General features: G+C 35.4%; 1 protein-coding gene and 1 pseudogene across 1 annotated transcript; one reads left to right on the top strand and one right to left on the bottom strand.

Annotated features, from left to right (window-relative positions):
- Window positions 1-524: 524 nt before the first annotated feature.
- LOC120116447 (2-dehydro-3-deoxyphosphooctonate aldolase 1-like) lies at window positions 525-11,677 on the bottom strand. Its single transcript, XM_039136949.1, has 14 exons — window positions 11,504-11,677; window positions 11,314-11,411; window positions 11,070-11,166; window positions 10,673-10,738; window positions 10,073-10,132; window positions 9,890-9,964; window positions 9,675-9,759; window positions 5,216-5,274; window positions 4,791-4,835; window positions 3,845-3,943; window positions 3,572-3,619; window positions 3,381-3,428; window positions 1,490-1,580; window positions 525-729 (listed from the first exon to the last, which is right to left on the bottom strand). Exons 1-13 carry the CDS (start codon window positions 11,537-11,539, stop codon window positions 1,524-1,526), a joined length of 873 nt encoding a protein of 290 aa, XP_038992880.1. The 5' UTR covers window positions 11,540-11,677; the 3' UTR covers window positions 525-729; window positions 1,490-1,523.
- Window positions 11,678-13,533: 1,856 nt separating this feature from the next.
- On the top strand, window positions 13,534-17,105 carry LOC120116445 (annotated as a pseudogene).
- Window positions 17,106-17,132: the final 27 nt, after the last annotated feature.

The raw sequence follows: 17,132 nt of genomic DNA, 5'->3' as shown, positions 1-17,132 counted from the left end.
ATTTATAATCTCCATATGATAATCATAGAAATAAAAAATATATACTTTCTCTTCTTCCTTTACTTCTCCACCATTATAATTTGAAAGGAAAATAACTCCTACACCACTAAAATAGAGATAGACCCACAAAGTAAGTGAGGATAGTTGTCACTTGAAAATTTAAAATTTTCATATATTTTAAATATTTTTTTATGTTTTTTCTATTGAAAATCTATTTTTGTCTCCCAATAAAATTTATAAGTTTGTCCATTCCTAAAATTTTAAAAGTTTACCCCCTAATATAAAATTTAAAATTATTTTATGTATAATTAATTAATTTAAAATATAAAAATTAAGAATTTTTGAAGACCATGTACCGAATTGATCAATGTAATTTAACATTTTAAAAATCCTTTTTAATAATATATATAAGAAAAAAGTATTTAAAACTTCAATAATTATTATGTGTATGCAAGCGAATAATACTCTTATTCACATTATGTTAATAAATTTACTTATAAATCATGATATTTTTAAAAAAGAAATAATACTAGGGGGTATTTAAGTCAATACACACAACAGAAGAAAACTTGCGGTAACAACTCACAAGCTCCTCCGCAGACAAATAGAGTATGAAAGTCTGAGCATTGAATGCTCCATGCAATTGGGGCTAATTTCCCAGATAACAATGGCGCATTCTCAGTGTCCATCCTGTTTCTAGCTAAACATACTTGGACTGAAATCAATCACCTGAAAATCCGAAACGAAGAGATCGAAACTTTGAACATCAGCAGTGCATAATTAGAGAATAGCAGCAACAATCCTAATACGACTAAGCATTCTTAGGAATATCACATTAATAATGTGTGTAAAATTGAAGTGAACCAAAGAGTAAAAGAAGAAAATGATTTCACTTTCCAAATTTGAGTGTTTCTGGCTGTGGGAGTAAGGTGATAAGTGACTGAACAGATAAGACCAAAAGAAGAATGATGAAATCACCGGCGGGTGCCATAGATTGGCCATACCAAGTGAAGTGAAGCAGGAAAGAGACAGACTCGAGAACAAGAAAAAACCAAAACAGAAAACAAAAAAGAGGGAGAGCCTTCTGATCTTGGTTAAAAATAGGAGATTGTACTTCTGATTCCCTTTGTGTGCACAAGGAACTTCTAAATTATGAGTAAACACCGAGCATACCCGGTTTCTATTGCTTTTAACTTCTTTTTTTGGTCAAAAAAATGCAGGGAATTGTGCAAAATAAGAAGCTCCTTACATGCCTAAATAAGATAGAGAGCAAGGAAGAACAGTGTTTATTCTTCTTCATTTCTGTTTAATTGTGATTATTAAGTTAGCGATTGAACGAAAATTATAATGCACAATTAGTCGCGCCAAAATGGGATGTCAAGTACTTGTGTACTAAAATGGAACATAGGTCGAGTCTTCATCTTTGATTTTAGCAAAACGATACTATAAAACAACACTAATAATGCTATGAATGGAAAAAAATAATTACCTGCTTACCCACTTGGACAACTCTTGAAAACTTGCTAATCCGAATATGGTGTGAGATCAATGTCGAAGCGTTGCTTCCCTTTGCTAACCCTCTGGAAAACATCAATTGAAGAAATGATAAATATCACCATTTATACTTAATTTCATTGTTACAGATTTATAGACCAAATATTAGGGTTAATATATATTGTATTTAATGTATTATATTATGTAGTTAATGTAGGATATTACTTTACATATTATAGTACCTTTATATTTGTAGATATAACCATAAAGTTGGTGAATAAAAATACATGAAAGTATTCTCTTCTTAATATTTTAGAAGATATCAGAGCCCTAAATTAAATTTTAAGAATCTTTTTCCTTGTTCATCAAAAAAAAAATTCCTGGCCTGTTTGGGGTGAGGGGTAATGCCAAAATTCAAAAGGGAAGTTTTTTGAGCCTCATTGTTCGACACCGCCAACACTGAGAGGTCCGCCGTGTGCCAATCAGCCAGACCGCAGAACCCGGTCGTCAGATTCCCAGCGTGTGAGCCACACGTGCCGCCACAAGTTCTCGCCACTCCTTCAGGCACCAACACGTGAGAGCGCGTGGGATGGTATTCCGGTGTTGTTTTCTTCCGCCTATGTCGCTTTCTTGAGTTCAACCACACCTCTGTCGTCGGTTCATGCTTTCGGTTTAGTCTCAGTTTGGGGACTGGTTTAGTATTATTTGGCTGCCTGATTTCGGTTGTTCTAGCCTAGTTCGATACTTATTTAGCCATCGGATCTTTGTTGCTATTATTTTTTGTATGTCTGACAACTCTGCAGAGTGATGAACCAAATTGATTCAACTATAAGAAACAATGAAACATCCATCCGGTCCTATTTCTGCTCTTACTGAGTCAAGTAACCCTAAAATGTCTCGTTTCTGCCTCTTCAAAATAGGTCATTGATTCTGGTGCTACAGATCATATGACAGGTAATCCCAGTTTACTTTCTGATTTTCATCACCATATGTCTATCACCCTGTAACTTTAGCCAAATGGTCAACAGCAAAAGTTATTGGGTCTGGAACCGCTAATCTTACTCCACCCCTTTATTTATCATCGATTCTTAGTCTGCCGCAACTATGGGAAAGTCAACAATGGGACTGTAATCCCAGTTTACTTTCTGATTTTCATCACCATAAGTCTATCACCCTGAAACTTTAGCCAAATGGTCAACAGAAAAAGTTATTGGGTCTGGAACCGCTAATCTTACTCCATCTCTTTATTTATCATCGATTCTTAGTCTACCGCAACTATGGGAAAGTCAACAATGGGACTGTAATCCCAGTTTACTTTCTGATTTTCATCACCATAAGTCTATCAGCCTGTAACTTTAGCCAATGGGTCAAAAGCCAAAGTTATTGGGTCTGGAACCGCTAATCTTACTCCATCCCTTTATTTATCATCGATTCTTAGTAGACCGCAACTATGGGAAAGTCAACAATGGGACTGTAAAACTAAATTATGTTCCTACTGAACTACAACTTGATGATATTCTCATCAAAGCTCTTCCAAGAACTAACTTTGATGGATTCATATCCAAGATGGGATTATATAATATATACTCTCTAGCTTTGAGGCGGAGTGTAGAAGTGTATTTTACTTTGTATTAAATTTGTATTTTATGATTAGGTTTATCTACTAAGGAGATAAGATAGATATTTATTAAGATAAGAGTTTAGATAAGAAGTAACCTAGTAGGACTCTTATGTTGTAACACAGCCTATTTTAAACAGGTCGTTTTCTTCCTTGTACTCGAATGAAGAAGAAAAAAAATCAAATTGCTCAAGAGAAAAATTTACTATGCAAATGTTGGGAACACTATGACATAACCATTCACATCAATGATAGGAAAAGAACTTACAGCTATTGCAATTAGCTCTTCCAGCAGTTCCTCCAAATGGCGCAGTGGCTATCTCACATAACAAGCAAAACATATTCTAATAAGATTTCAGCTTGATAATAAGGTCTGATAATATAACTTCCCTGTGTGGATTGTCCTAAAGACACCATCTTCTAGTATTTGAGCAAGTGCAAATTATAAATTTAACTCACCCATTGAGTTGGACCATCAACCGGTGCATTCAAAGGATTATCATGTACCTATATATCAAAGAGAAACTTTTAGATGCCAGAACAAAAATCAATCTCCATGAAACTATATGAGAAGGTATTTTTTGCACACATGATATTTTAAGCATCAAAGTAAACTGTAAAAGACAAGGCCTGTTAATTGTAATTCGAGTAAAAGCCAACCCAAAACTCCAGCTATAACCTCTCAATTACTTTATATTACAGCTTTGCACAAGGCAGTCAAGGAAAACATACCTCCATGAAAATTCCATCCACTCCAACAGCAACTGCGGTCCTTGCAATGCATGGTACGAGTTCACGGAGGCCTCCACTGGCTACACCTCCTCCATCCAACTATATAAGAAAGCAAAAATGTAACCATGGTAAAAAAATGAAACTCAGAAGCCATATGAATCGATAAACTAAAAGGGAGACAAATGAGGATCAAAAAACTTATATCATAAAGAACACCAACTATTGCAAGCAAACATATTTAGCATAACCCAAGACAAAGAAAGGTTACCAGAGAATATCAATTCTCAGCCTAATATGTTAAAAGTATTTCTTTTTGGTGCTTTGGCCACACAATATTTAATGACAGAATTGCAACACAAAAATGCAAAATATATAGGAAGATTAATGTAATTTTTGGAGCTTTCTCCACTCACAATTAAATGGGTTTGAAACTGACCTTCCTTTTGGTCAAGTAAAAGGACAAAAGAATAATAACCATAAGGGAAACGGCAGGTAAGGAAGCTTATCATCAATATTATCCATTTCACAATGAAATTAATTGATCCTATGAAATATGTTAGACCCTGACAGCTCCAGGTGTATCAACATTCAAAAGTGAGTGGTTCCAACTATAATGGACCCCCCCACCAGAAAATAAAGATTAAATGAATATGAAACAAGAAGATTTATTATCAAAACCCATTTTGGTTAAAATTATATTTCCCTTACCGTATCCCGTGATGATTATCCTCACGGTAAAAGCTAACAAGAAAAATAACAATGGTCAAATGTCCTAATTCAAAATCGGTAAGACATTCTGTCGAATTTCTTGAAAAAACCTGATTGAAGAACATTTACAACATCAAAATATAAGTAAACAAGTAACATCATCCATAGCCATACGAACAGAACACTCTAGTGCATTCTAGTTTTGGAAACAAAAAGGCATATGCAAAATTATCCCAACCTTTCTTCCAGCTGGCTGCTGCAATGAATGTGTGATATCTGCAACCTGGAGTGAAATATATGAATCAGACTATGAAATCCAACAATTAAAAACATGAAAAAGGAACAAATTTGTTCAAGTTATACACAGGAAGGTTAAGTCATGCTGCAGATAACTACTTCACATTTGCAAGATATCTTCAATACTAAAATAGGAAGTGACATGCTGCAAATAAATGCATATGTGTGTGTGTATCATAGTTATCTGGTATATTTAGCAAATATTTTTCCCTGTATGGCAGTATCTTGGAAGACACAAAACAAAAGCTGAAGCAAGCACCATAGACTATAGTTAACCCGGCCTGCCCCTGAGAATCTGAATGCATGATTTATATATTTTCAGGGAGGAAAGAAACAAGAATTGCATAACATAAACTATATGCTTACAACAGGACAATTTGCTTCCCTCATCCACTCCAAATTACGTGGATCAACAATCAAATCATCTGTAAATCAAAAGAAATGCAGTAAGATCAATCAAAAAGGGTAAGCAAGAATAACAAAGCATAAAAAAGTTCGATTTGAATATTCAGTAAAGGTGATGTTATGCTTGAATTAAAGTAGAATTTTGATACACTGAAAGAAGGGTTGATTAATGATATTAGAACACAAAAGAAGGGGGAAACTAAATAAATATTTTAAGCATTAACGTTGAAAAGTGGATGAGCATGAAGAAATATAAATCCATGAGTTCCCATACATTAGAAGTTCCAAAACTTAACATGCTGGAGACAAGGCAGGGGAGATTGCACCTTTCCCATAATGTTCCCCAAATCATGTTCCTTAATAATATTACGGGTTAGCCCCAGAATCAATGTGGTACTTCCACATTTTTTTTCAAGTTACAATTACAAATACAATCAACACATTCATATAACTATGATTAGAATTAAGAATTACGAAGCACAAAAGGATGGACTGACTACCGGAATATATCCAAACCTAAACCAAAATAATTGTAGACAAGACCTACACAATGTGGTACTTCTACTTTTAAAAGGTTCAATATTGTGTCTATACTATTAATCTTTTATCATTATGGTACCCAGCTTTAACACCATTAAATATTAGTTAGCATATGGCCTTAGACCTATCATGTGTTAAGATGTAGCAACACCTGATTTATTTAGTAATTAACATAGGATTTGCTTTTTAAAATTTAACATTTTTGCACGATTGGTTCCCACAATACAACATAATTTCTCTTGGACCCCAAAGGCAAGCCTAGGTATTCCGTTGGAAAGTTACCCATTGAGCAGCCAATTTCCTTAGACCAATCGGCTAGCACATCCTCCTCAACATTGATGCCAAAAATTCTGCTCTTGACAAGATTAATCTTCAATCCCACCAATAACTCATATATCAAAAGCAACCTTCTGACATTCTTCAAATCCCGAATTGAAGCTTTTGAAAAAATAATAAGGTCATCCGCAAATTGTAGATGCGATAGCTTGAAGGAACGATCTGAACTCCTAACTCAAAACCCGAAAACAGCCCCATATCCACTGCTTTAGTTAGCAACAAATGTAACAATTCCCCACCCAAATTAAACAGCAAAGGGGATAATGAATAGCCCTGTCTAAGACCTCTTTCCATATGAATTCTCTCCGTAGGAGTCCCATTCACAAGAACCGAAATAGAAGCAGTTGACATACACTGATACATCCAAGAACGCCATTTTTCTCCGAACCCCATTTTACCCATTATTTTCAACAACCCCGACCAATCAACTGAGTCGTATGCTCTCTTAAAATCCACCTTGAAGACCACCCCCTTCAATCCTTTCTTCTTCCAAAAATCAATTCCTTCATTTGCTATAAAAGAACAGTCCAGTATGCTCCTCCCTTGAATAAATGCAAATTGAGATGGACTAACTATTTCATTAATGCACAAACTGAACCTTCTAGCTAAGACCTTTGATAAAATTTTATATAGCCCTCCCCCAAGGCTAATTGGCCTAAAATCCCCCATCCCCAATCGTGCAAAAATTTCATAATAAATTGACTGGCTGGAAGGCAAACTCTCTAGCGTTAGCAGGAAGGGTGGTGCTGGTCAAAGCTGTGCTATGCTCTCTCCCTACTTATTTCCTTTCATTATTTCGAATTCCAGTTACGGTGTTGCAGAAATTAAACTCGATCATGGCTGTTTTTTTATGGGGGGGTTCGGCTGATAAAAGAAACATACATTGGGTGAATTGGGAAGTGGTCAGTAAGCCGAGAAAGTTGGGGGGTCTAGAGATCCCGAACTTAGCAATTTTGAACAGAGCATTGTTGGGTAAATGGGTATGGAAGTTTGCCTCTGAAAAGGATTCTTGGTGGAAGAGGGTGGTTTGTCATGTGAACAACTTGGACCCGAGTTGCAAAATGTTGGAGAATACTTGGACGGCTCGTGCCTCTTGGATTTGGAGAGGTGTAATTAATAACTTCTTTTCTAATGATGGGTTTGGGGATTGTATTAGGAATAATTTGCGGTTGAAAGCTAGTAACGGTCACTCTGTGACTTTTTGGAATGATGTTTGGTTGGGAGAAGTCCCTCTTAAAGATTTGTTCCCTAGGCTGTATGCTCTGTCGATTAATAAAATGGGTAAAGTGGTGGAGTTTAGGGCGAATAATGTTGCAAGCTGGGTGTGGGATATTCAAATGAGAAGGAATCTGGTGGACTGGGAGATTGAGCAATGGTTACACCTGATTTCTATTTTGAATAACATCTCATTGTCTCATGAGGAGGAGGACTGCTGGATTTGGTTAGGGAATGGAGAGGGTTGCTTCTCTACTAATTCTTGTATTAAGTGTTTCCTTGAGTCAGTCAATATTGAGAGGAATCGGGATTTTTGGGATAGAAATATTTGGGTGGGGATAGCACCTCCCCGGGTTGAAACCTTCGTATGGCAAGTTGTTCATCAGAGAGTGGCGATTAAGGAGGAATTGTTGAAGTGTGGAGTGGTCGGGATTGAAGATCCCTTATGTTCGTTGTGTGGCAGTTTTAGGGAAACAGTTTCACATCTTTTCCTGCAGTGTGAGGTAACTTGGGGATTGTGGGCCAGATTTTCAAATTTGTGGAACGTTTCTTGGAGTATTCCAAATAACATATTAGAATGTATTATTCAATGGGATGATCTACTTCCGAATTCTTGTATTTGGAAATTCATTCCAAGGGCCGTATTGTGGACGATATGGAAAAGCAGGAATGAGGTTATTTTTAAGAAGGAAAAGTTGGATGTGGTGATGTTGTTCTTTATTGCTCGCTTTAGAATTATGTCTTGGTTTGCTGGTAGTTTTGACACGCAGATCCTTTTTGACTCATTAGTGGGTGATCTTACTCTTGCTGATTCGGTTGATAGACAGAAGAAAGGAAGATCCCAACCTTCTTGTTGGGTTCCTCCTCCAGATGGTTTCTTAAAGATCAATGTTGATGGAGCAATGGTGAAGGGCTGGACTAAAGGTGGTATAGGAGGTTTGATTAGGGACAGTAGTGGTGTGTTGATTCACTGGTTTTCTGAAAATGTTAGGGGTGGTCCTCCGATTTTAGCAGAACTTTTGGCGATAAAGGGGGGGGCTGAGCTTGCTTAATGATCCAGGTTTGGTTCTTAATCAAAGGATTATTTTAGAATCGGATTCAAGTGTCGCGATGAAGTGGATCAATAATCCGGAATTAAGCAACCCTATATTTCAATCCTTAGTGAAGGAGATCGTCTCTTTAAAGGAAGGGAAGGATATTTTGTTAAGACTTATCTTGAGGGCTGCCAACTGGGAAGCGGATAGATTAGCTAAAGATGGTATAGGTTGATTTTTGGCTTTGTTTGTGGGATGTTAGAGGGTGGATTCCCTTCGGTTCAGAAGGGATTTTGTTTTCCAATCTTATGTAATTAGTGTTAAGGTTTTTCAGCAGAAGGTGGTTTTTAAGTCTTATGTGTTGTGGGAAGGTATTAAGTTGTTGTTAGGGATGGCAGTGTATTATTCTTCAGATTAATAAAATTATAGGCACTTTTTTCCTCCTTCCAATGCCCTTCATGTTATTTTCGTAACAGGGAGGGTAAGAAGGGTTTTTTTAATGAGGCCTAATCTTCTATCAAAAAAAAAATTTAACATTTTAAAAGTATTTAAAAAGAATATTATTTTTAAATATGAAAATTGAATTACTTATTATAAAAGTATAATTGTTCTAAAAAAACTATTGTGAGTGGCTTTTTGCACCTTACTTCACTCAAGCAAGTGACTTTTTTCCACCTTGTGATGCATGCACCTTGGGAATTATAAGGGTTGTAAAGCCTGGACTATGCCTTGTCCCCATGACAACACAACATATTATACTGAGATCGGCCCTCTCTATCTTATAGCTAACTAGCTGTATTGGAAAGATTAACATAGTATCAAAGCCCATGTTATTTGTTGCCTTTTTTCACGTCTAGTTTATAGGCCCACTCATATCAATTATTTATCAGCCTACATATGAGGAGAGACATAAGCAAGGGTATACAAAATTTAGCCTAGAGTCTGTTGTGGTTACAGATTCATGTTGTACACTACTACCACCTATGAACAGTTAATTTTAGGTTGAATGGAGTAACATCATTCAATAAATCAAAGGATCGGCGAACTATTGTTTTCTAAACAAGTTCTTGAAGAATGTCTCTGAAAATTAATAGAAAGCTCTGAAAACCAGTATCCACTAACATTATGTACTACTACCATATTACCGCTTACTTCATGAGTGCATACACAACACAAAAATCACCCGATATATTTAAATATGAAGTTATGAACCAAAAATGCCTTCCCTAAAGAACCCAAATATAGATCCAAAATGATTTCTTTCATTTTTTCCAGAAAGTCCAGAAAAAACTTACTATAGCCAAACATGGTGCCTCTTTCACAAACCATCACATTCGGATTCCCGGCCAATCTAATCTTCTCAGCAGAATTTACCATAACCTACAACTATGCATAATTACAAATAACATCCATGTATAATTACAAAAAGACTAGAGTTTACTTAAACTTGAGAATTTGTACTCAAAACACGATTTGAAATTTTTGAAAATACAAAAAGCAGAACACTCACAGTAGGAGCACAGAACTGGCCTTTTTTTATATTGATAATTCTTCCAGTCTTGGCTGTTGCTACTAGAAGATCCGTCTGTCAAACAAACATTGATTAAATATTGTCAACCAAATACCAGTGTAAACAATAACTTTTTTCCCTTAAACATGGAAGGGTGCTGTTAACAATAAATATCAGCTTAACCTGACGACATAGAAATGCAGGAATCTGAATCACATCAGCAACTTTTCCAACTTCTTCACACTGAAAGGAACCAGGTATTTGATAGTTATGCAGGCAATATATTAAATGGAAAGAACAAAATAAATAATTGCTGCCCAGAAAAAGATGTGCAGGTGCATGGTATGCTTACTTCCAATTTGACGTGTCATATTTTGTTCATGCCTAGACTAACAACATGAAAAAGCATTTTCCGTAAACATTAAAAAGTGTTGTTAGTAATGGAATCCGATATGGAAATTTTGATTTCTCCAAACAATCACTTTAAACAGTATATGATTCATATAAGTGCTTGTTCGTTTAGTCTGAAATTATGATTTCCAACTAAGAGAGTACGTTAGTACATTGGCCACATCACTTCTCATCATCTGCACAAGCAATGCATGGTAATATAATTGGCACATCAGCTGAAGTATATACTATCCGGGAAACAGAGTATATTTTGAAATCATAATCCAAAGAAATCATACTTTCCATGCGTCCAAAATGAAGACATGGACATAGATTAAAAATAAATGATAAAGTTTGTATATAGATGGAAAGACCTCCAATGTTTCCTCATACCTGAATAGTTTCATGGACATCAGTTACAATTGGAATGTCGTATGCTACTTTAACTTTCTCAAGGATCTGTAACCCAAAAATAAATAGAGATTTTAACGTAAGTAAATGTATCTAAGATAAAGTTACACAAATTTTAGACTCACTCCATATATTGTACTTGCAGTTCCAGAATTCTAACACAGAATAGCAGGAAAGCCCAAACTCTACCATATGTAGAAATACATCCTATGTTCAACAATAAACTTAAAAACAAACCATGCAGATCATATAGATGGATGTAGCAGCAGTGCATAGAGTCACAGAAATAATACAAAGAAAGCAACCATCAATCATTCGATGTAAGGAAAGCAGCCATGTTATAGTAAGAAAGCAAAAAAAGAAAAGAAAAGAAAAGAACCTTCAAGCCTTCAGCCATTCCGGGACCCCGAAATGATTTGGAGGATGTTCGGTTAGCTTTATCAAAGCTTGATTTGAAAACCAAAGGCAACCCAAGTCTACAAAAATCCGAAAACCAACAGATCTAATTCAGGCATTTAAAAAAACGATCATAGCTTTGTATATTTCTGCTATAGCCAATCTCAAGCATTTTTGCACAAAGATTCAAAAAAATAAAAGGGAATGAAAAGAATAGAAATTCATGCTTGGTAGTGATAGTCTTGATGTGGCCAGCCATCCTTAGAATGTGGTCTTCAGATTCAATCACATTGGGACCCGCAAACAAGAAAAATGGCTCAGCAGCCTGAGATTCAACACTTATTCATATAATTATTCAATAGAAACAACTAGCTCAGATTATGAAAGAAAATGTGTACATAAAGCGGGAACCTTCACCTTGAGTTTGTTTAACAGCGATGCCGAAGAATCCATCCTTAAGTTCAGCAACTGCAGTTATCAGTCCCGTGTGTTATAAAAAAAATTGGAATTACTTTAGAAAAACTCCAGCACTGAATTAATAAACTGAGAAAGAGAACAATAAGAGATCTAACATATTGCAAAATAAGGGAAAATATGATAATTATTTCAGAAAAGGGCGAGCATTAAATTATGGAGGGGAAGAGAATTACCAGAAAAAAATGAACAGACAGAAAAGAAACTCTCAGGTGAATAAAAAATACTGAAATGGACGGCAAGTCACAAACTAAGAAGAAAGAAAACTCTTCTCCCCGGATAATAATAGTGAACTTTTCTAAATAAAACTACACAGATGATCATCAAACTATGACAACTTTTTTCTTTTGATCATCTAACTATAAAAAGTTACAAAATAATCATTACCTTTTTCGTTTCTTCGCTCCCCGTTAATTAATGTGGCAATTTTAACATTGGTATAATAACAAATATAATATTCAATTTTACACATTAATCATTTTCATCCTGATATTAAAAATTTGTTTGTCGGTGAACTACTCTGATCGGTATAATAACACTACCATTACAGTTATAAACAGAATTATAAGGTTGGAAATATCGTATATGAAAATAATTTATCTTAATCGGTAGACGATTCAGAAATATTTTTTTAGAAACGATCAAATCATCTAATCTTGATCGTTTTTCCGATGTGAACCTAGCTTATACTTGTTCGAGTGATTTTAAATTAAGATATCTTGAACATCTTTCCAAAATATAACATAGAGGTTATCTAAACATAGGTTTGATTCTCATCAAAAGTAAAATTTTCAAGTTTTTAATTTACAACAAATTAAAATGATGTCACGTGTCATCATCTGATTGGTTGAGATTGATATACTAAAATTTTATTTTTATATTATTCTTTTTTTAAAATTTTGTTGATATAATAATTTATCATGTCGTTATTTTAGTTCACATAAACATGTCTTCAAAAACAATAATAGGTATTAAAATGATTATTTTGTCAAATATTAAAGGTGTTTTTTTGTTATAATATGCCATTAGTATTTGTAGCCATTCATAATATTATGACAACACATATGACATACAAATCCTACATATACATTGGCTCGAACTCAGAATATCTAAAGGGAAGAATATTCCCTTTAACCACGAATGACACTCAATAGATTCGACACAATTTTAATTTTTCAATGACTAAAATATTATAAAGAAATACTATAAATGATCAAAATATTGTAAGCCATCAACCATTAAATTTTATTAAATTCAACGATTAAAAGTAAACACTTGTAAAATAAGAGTGATCATATGAGTAGTTTACCATTAAACAAAATAAATAATTTTTATATAATTATATAATTTTGAATTTATTAATCAATTAAACAAATTATAAAATATATTTTAAGGTGATTATTTTAATTAAATTTAGGTTATTCTCAATATCAAAATTAAAATTTAATAATTTTATTTAAGTACCAATAACCAGTTGGTCTAGTATGATGATGCATTAAGACCCCTAAGTAATGTCAGGGGTTTAAATCATGACGTTTGCAAATGGAGCAAATTGGGTTGGGAGGGTCGTCATCGCCTCTGCAATACTAGATCTGGATTAATCAGTCAATAGATAAGATACCAATTATTAATTTAAAAAAATTTATTTAAGTGACCTTGTGCCAAACTCTACACCAAAAGAACATGGTATTCTAACAAATTTGTTACTTTGATCGACAAATTTTATTTTTTGTTTGCACAAAGTAGAGAAGTGGAAACGAACATGTTATTCTTTTGTTTTTCAATGATACATTTCCTTTTGTGGCCGAGAGATAGAGAGACAAATTAAATAAAAGAATAAGAAGAGATAGGCGGGAAGTTTGGTAAAAGATAACTCCATATCTCTCTGCTGCTTGTGGCAATAATTTCGGTCTCCCAAATCGAATCCCGAACGCAATTCTCTCTTTTTGTTTTAATTCTTTGCTCTTCTGTATTAGATTGTTTTCTTAAAAGGGAAAACAAGTCATCTTTGAAGTCAAGTATTTGGAAAATTTGGGTCCATTGCCAAATGAGTAAAGAGATTGTAAAGGAAGAAGCGCCGTCGTTGACTTGTGTTGTCTCCGCGGAGAATCGTACCCTTGGTTCTCTGAGAAGCGTCCGATGGCGTCTTAATCTGGGTATTTTAGCTCCTTCTCCTTCACTTGATGATCTTCGCAGGGAAACTGCTGATTCTCGCCGAAGGTAATAATAAACTTCTGTTTTTAATGTCCAGTTCTGAAATTTTTTCATTAACTTGCAATTGATTGTTTTCCTTCTTTCTTCACGTCTTTAGGAACTAAAAACTAACTGTTATGGATTCAAATCTCTGTTTTTTTTTTCTATTGAAATCTAGATATGCTGGATTGAGGAGGCGGCTGCTACTGGATCCGCATGTTCCCAAGAATGGAGGAAGTAATTCCCCTGATCTTGTCATGGACAATCCACTCTCACAAAACCCAGGTAATTGCAATTAATGATGGAACCAGATATATATTTTTTAGTATGGGTCCATATATATTAGTATCACAATTTTTTGTATGGATGGTCGTAAATACAATTTTAGAATGAACATAGTTAATAAAATGAGTAAATAATCCGAATAAAATTCGGATTTCACTGTGGGAACGGGCCCACCCTATACATGCAGTGGATCCGCCACTGTGCCAATTGCATTGTTTGTTCATCTGATTTTGTTTTAATTAATACTGCTATATTTTCCTTGCTATCTTATCATGATTCATGTTTAACTTGTGTGAAGTCAAATCTCTTTGCCTCGTTTTTCACCCCATCCTGATTGATTGGTTTTGATGCCAAGACTTGTAACTCATCTTTGTCAATGGAAATTTAGTGGTCAAATATGTTTGGAGAATTCTTCTATGAGAAATTTAATATGGCTGCACCATATTTTAAGGCCCTTTCTTTTCTAAATCTTTTTTTTTTGAAACAATATCTAATTCTTCATGCAGACAGCACCTGGGGTCGATTCTTTCGGAATGTTGAACTGGAAAAAATGGTTGACCAGGATTTATCACGATTATATCCGGAACATGGAAGCTACTTCCAGGCTCTTGGATGCCAGGGAATGTTGAGACGAATATTGTTGCTGTGGTGCCTTAGGCATCCAGAGTTTGGTTATCGGCAAGGTTTTTTTCTTCTTAATCACTATGCATGCTTATCTATTACTTTCCATTCTATCACTATATTGATTTTGGAAAACCAAATCAGCAATGTTTTGCAACCCTAATTATTTAATGTTTTCAAGATTTTCAATCACTGCATTAGGTGAAAGCTAGTTGGACTTTATAATATGTAAACTTCATTCTGTATACGCAATTAAAAAGCCATTGCAAATTGGCTCACAATATCTCAAGTCAGCTAACTCGTAATTCTTGCTATATTATTGTGCGAGGCATCGAGCTGACACTTTTTCTGATTCTCTTTCCTGCTTATTTGTAGGAATGCATGAACTCCAGGAACCTTTGCTGTATGTTCTTCATGTTGATGTTAAAGAGTCTTTAAGAAGTAAGAAAGATACATAAAGACCATTTCATTGACAAATTTGATGGATTGTCATTTGAAGAAATTGATTTCACATACAATTTTGATTTTAAGAAGTTTTTAGATTCCATGGAAGATGAGGTTGGATCTCAAGGTAATTCAAAGAAAGTTAGGAGTGTTGATGAGCTTGATCCCGAGCTACAGACCATCATATTGCTAACTGATGCTTATGGAGCTGAAGGTGAACTTGGTATTGTCTTGTCAGAGAAATTTATGGAACATGATGCCTACTGTATGTTTGAGGCTCTTATGAGCGGTGCACGTGGAGCAGTTGCTATGGTAGATTTTTTTGCTCCCTTTCCTGCTTTGGAGTCTCATAGTGGCTTGCCTCCTGCCATTGAAGCTTGAGCTGCATTATACCATTTACTGTCCATAGTTGATTCTTCTCTGCATAGTCATCTTGTTGAGCTTGGTGTTAACCCCAGTATTTTGCACTTCGCTGGTTGCGGGTTTTATTTGGACGGGAGTTTTCACTTCATGATCTCTTACTTGTATGGGATGAGATCTTAACAGCAGATAATTGTTGCCATGGCAGTCTCTATGATGCTTTTTGTGAGGTCTTCCCTGCTTGCCACGGAAAATGCGACAACTTGTCTTCAGAGACTATTGAGTTTTCCTGAGAATATAAATCTGAAAAAACTTGTAGCGAAGGCGAAATCACTGCAAATTCTTGCACTGGATTTTAAAATCTCATCCTCATTATCTACATGTGATGTGGCTTATAACCGTAGCAAATCTGCAGTGAGTGATCGCAATCTTTCATCTGGTTCAGTTTCTCCAAAAACTCCTCTATCTCTGGTGCCCGACAGCTACTGGGAAGGAAAGTGGAGAGTACTGCATAAGGCAGAGGAGCTAAGGCAAGATAGTTTAGATAAACATGCTCCCAGCGGGAAAAGGAGATGGTCTGAAAAAGTAAAGCCAGTGCTATCTAGAACTGAATCTGATCCATCACCAGCAAGAGCAGAAAAATACAAAAAGGGTCATAGGTCATCTGTTAGGTGTAGTTTGCTTGAAGATTTGTCTCAGCAACTTGGCTTGGAGGAAGATACCGAAACGGGAGACAGATTAGATTCTTCCAATTTAGACGATCGTCATTTTATAGAAGTTCAGGTGGAGACGCAAAATGATTCTAGTGTAGACTCTATTTGCACAGCTGAAGAAAGATGTGAGAGTGGAAGTGGAGCTTCTGTCAGTGAGAAAACTCCTCTATTTTTTCTGACCCTGCAAGTTCTTGTAGTAGCACTAATGACCATGAAAACGACACAGAAAAAAGTAGTGTCGTGTCTACGTTTCCTCTCCTCCTGATGATGTCCTTTTAAATTATCCACACGAGAATGAATCTTCAGGGAAGATGATCCCAACCTCAAAGGAAAGAAGGCATCTCTCAAGTAGATTTCAATGGCTTTTGAAGTTTTGATGGAACAATGTGAGTCAGGAGGCATCTGATAAGGGAGTTATCAATGAGACCGCAAAATTTGCAAACCGTGATAGCAAGAGCAATACAAGAGCAATACAGCAGACTCATCTACTGCCAGTGCTTTTCGTGGTGTTTCTCGTAATTCATCTCCCACCAGCCAAAGAGATGTAGTGGACCAGAATGTAATAGGCACGCTGAAGAATCTGGGGCAGTCAATGCTTGAACACATTCAGGTAATATTTCGGTTTTCCCGACTGTTGACAGCTTCGAACTGATTGTCGATTTACTTCCACGGATAAGTTTAAATCACCTTGTTTGCACTTGCAGGTTCTTGAGTCTGTTTTCCAGCAAGATCGAGTTCAAGTGGGATCGTCAAACAATCTAGTTGGCAAAGGACAAGTTATACAGCCGTGACAAGCTCTCAAAGAGCTTCGAAAGATCAGCAACCTTTTGTCAGAGATGTTAGATTTCTTCTCCTTATGAAATCTGTACACACATTTTGTAGTTGCATTGGTTTATTTTATGCCAAATAAATTAGTTTTGTTACCGAAATAGTTTGACAAAGACACCTCAGCTATT

The sequence above is a fragment of the Hibiscus syriacus genome, unplaced genomic scaffold, assembly GCF_006381635.1.
Source record: "Hibiscus syriacus cultivar Baekdansim isolate YM2019G1 unplaced genomic scaffold, ASM638163v2 tig00110295_pilon, whole genome shotgun sequence".
NCBI lineage: Eukaryota > Viridiplantae > Streptophyta > Magnoliopsida > Malvales > Malvaceae > Hibiscus > Hibiscus syriacus.
The sequence above is the reverse complement of the archived record's forward strand: the minus strand, read 5'-3'. Positions and strand labels throughout refer to the sequence as shown.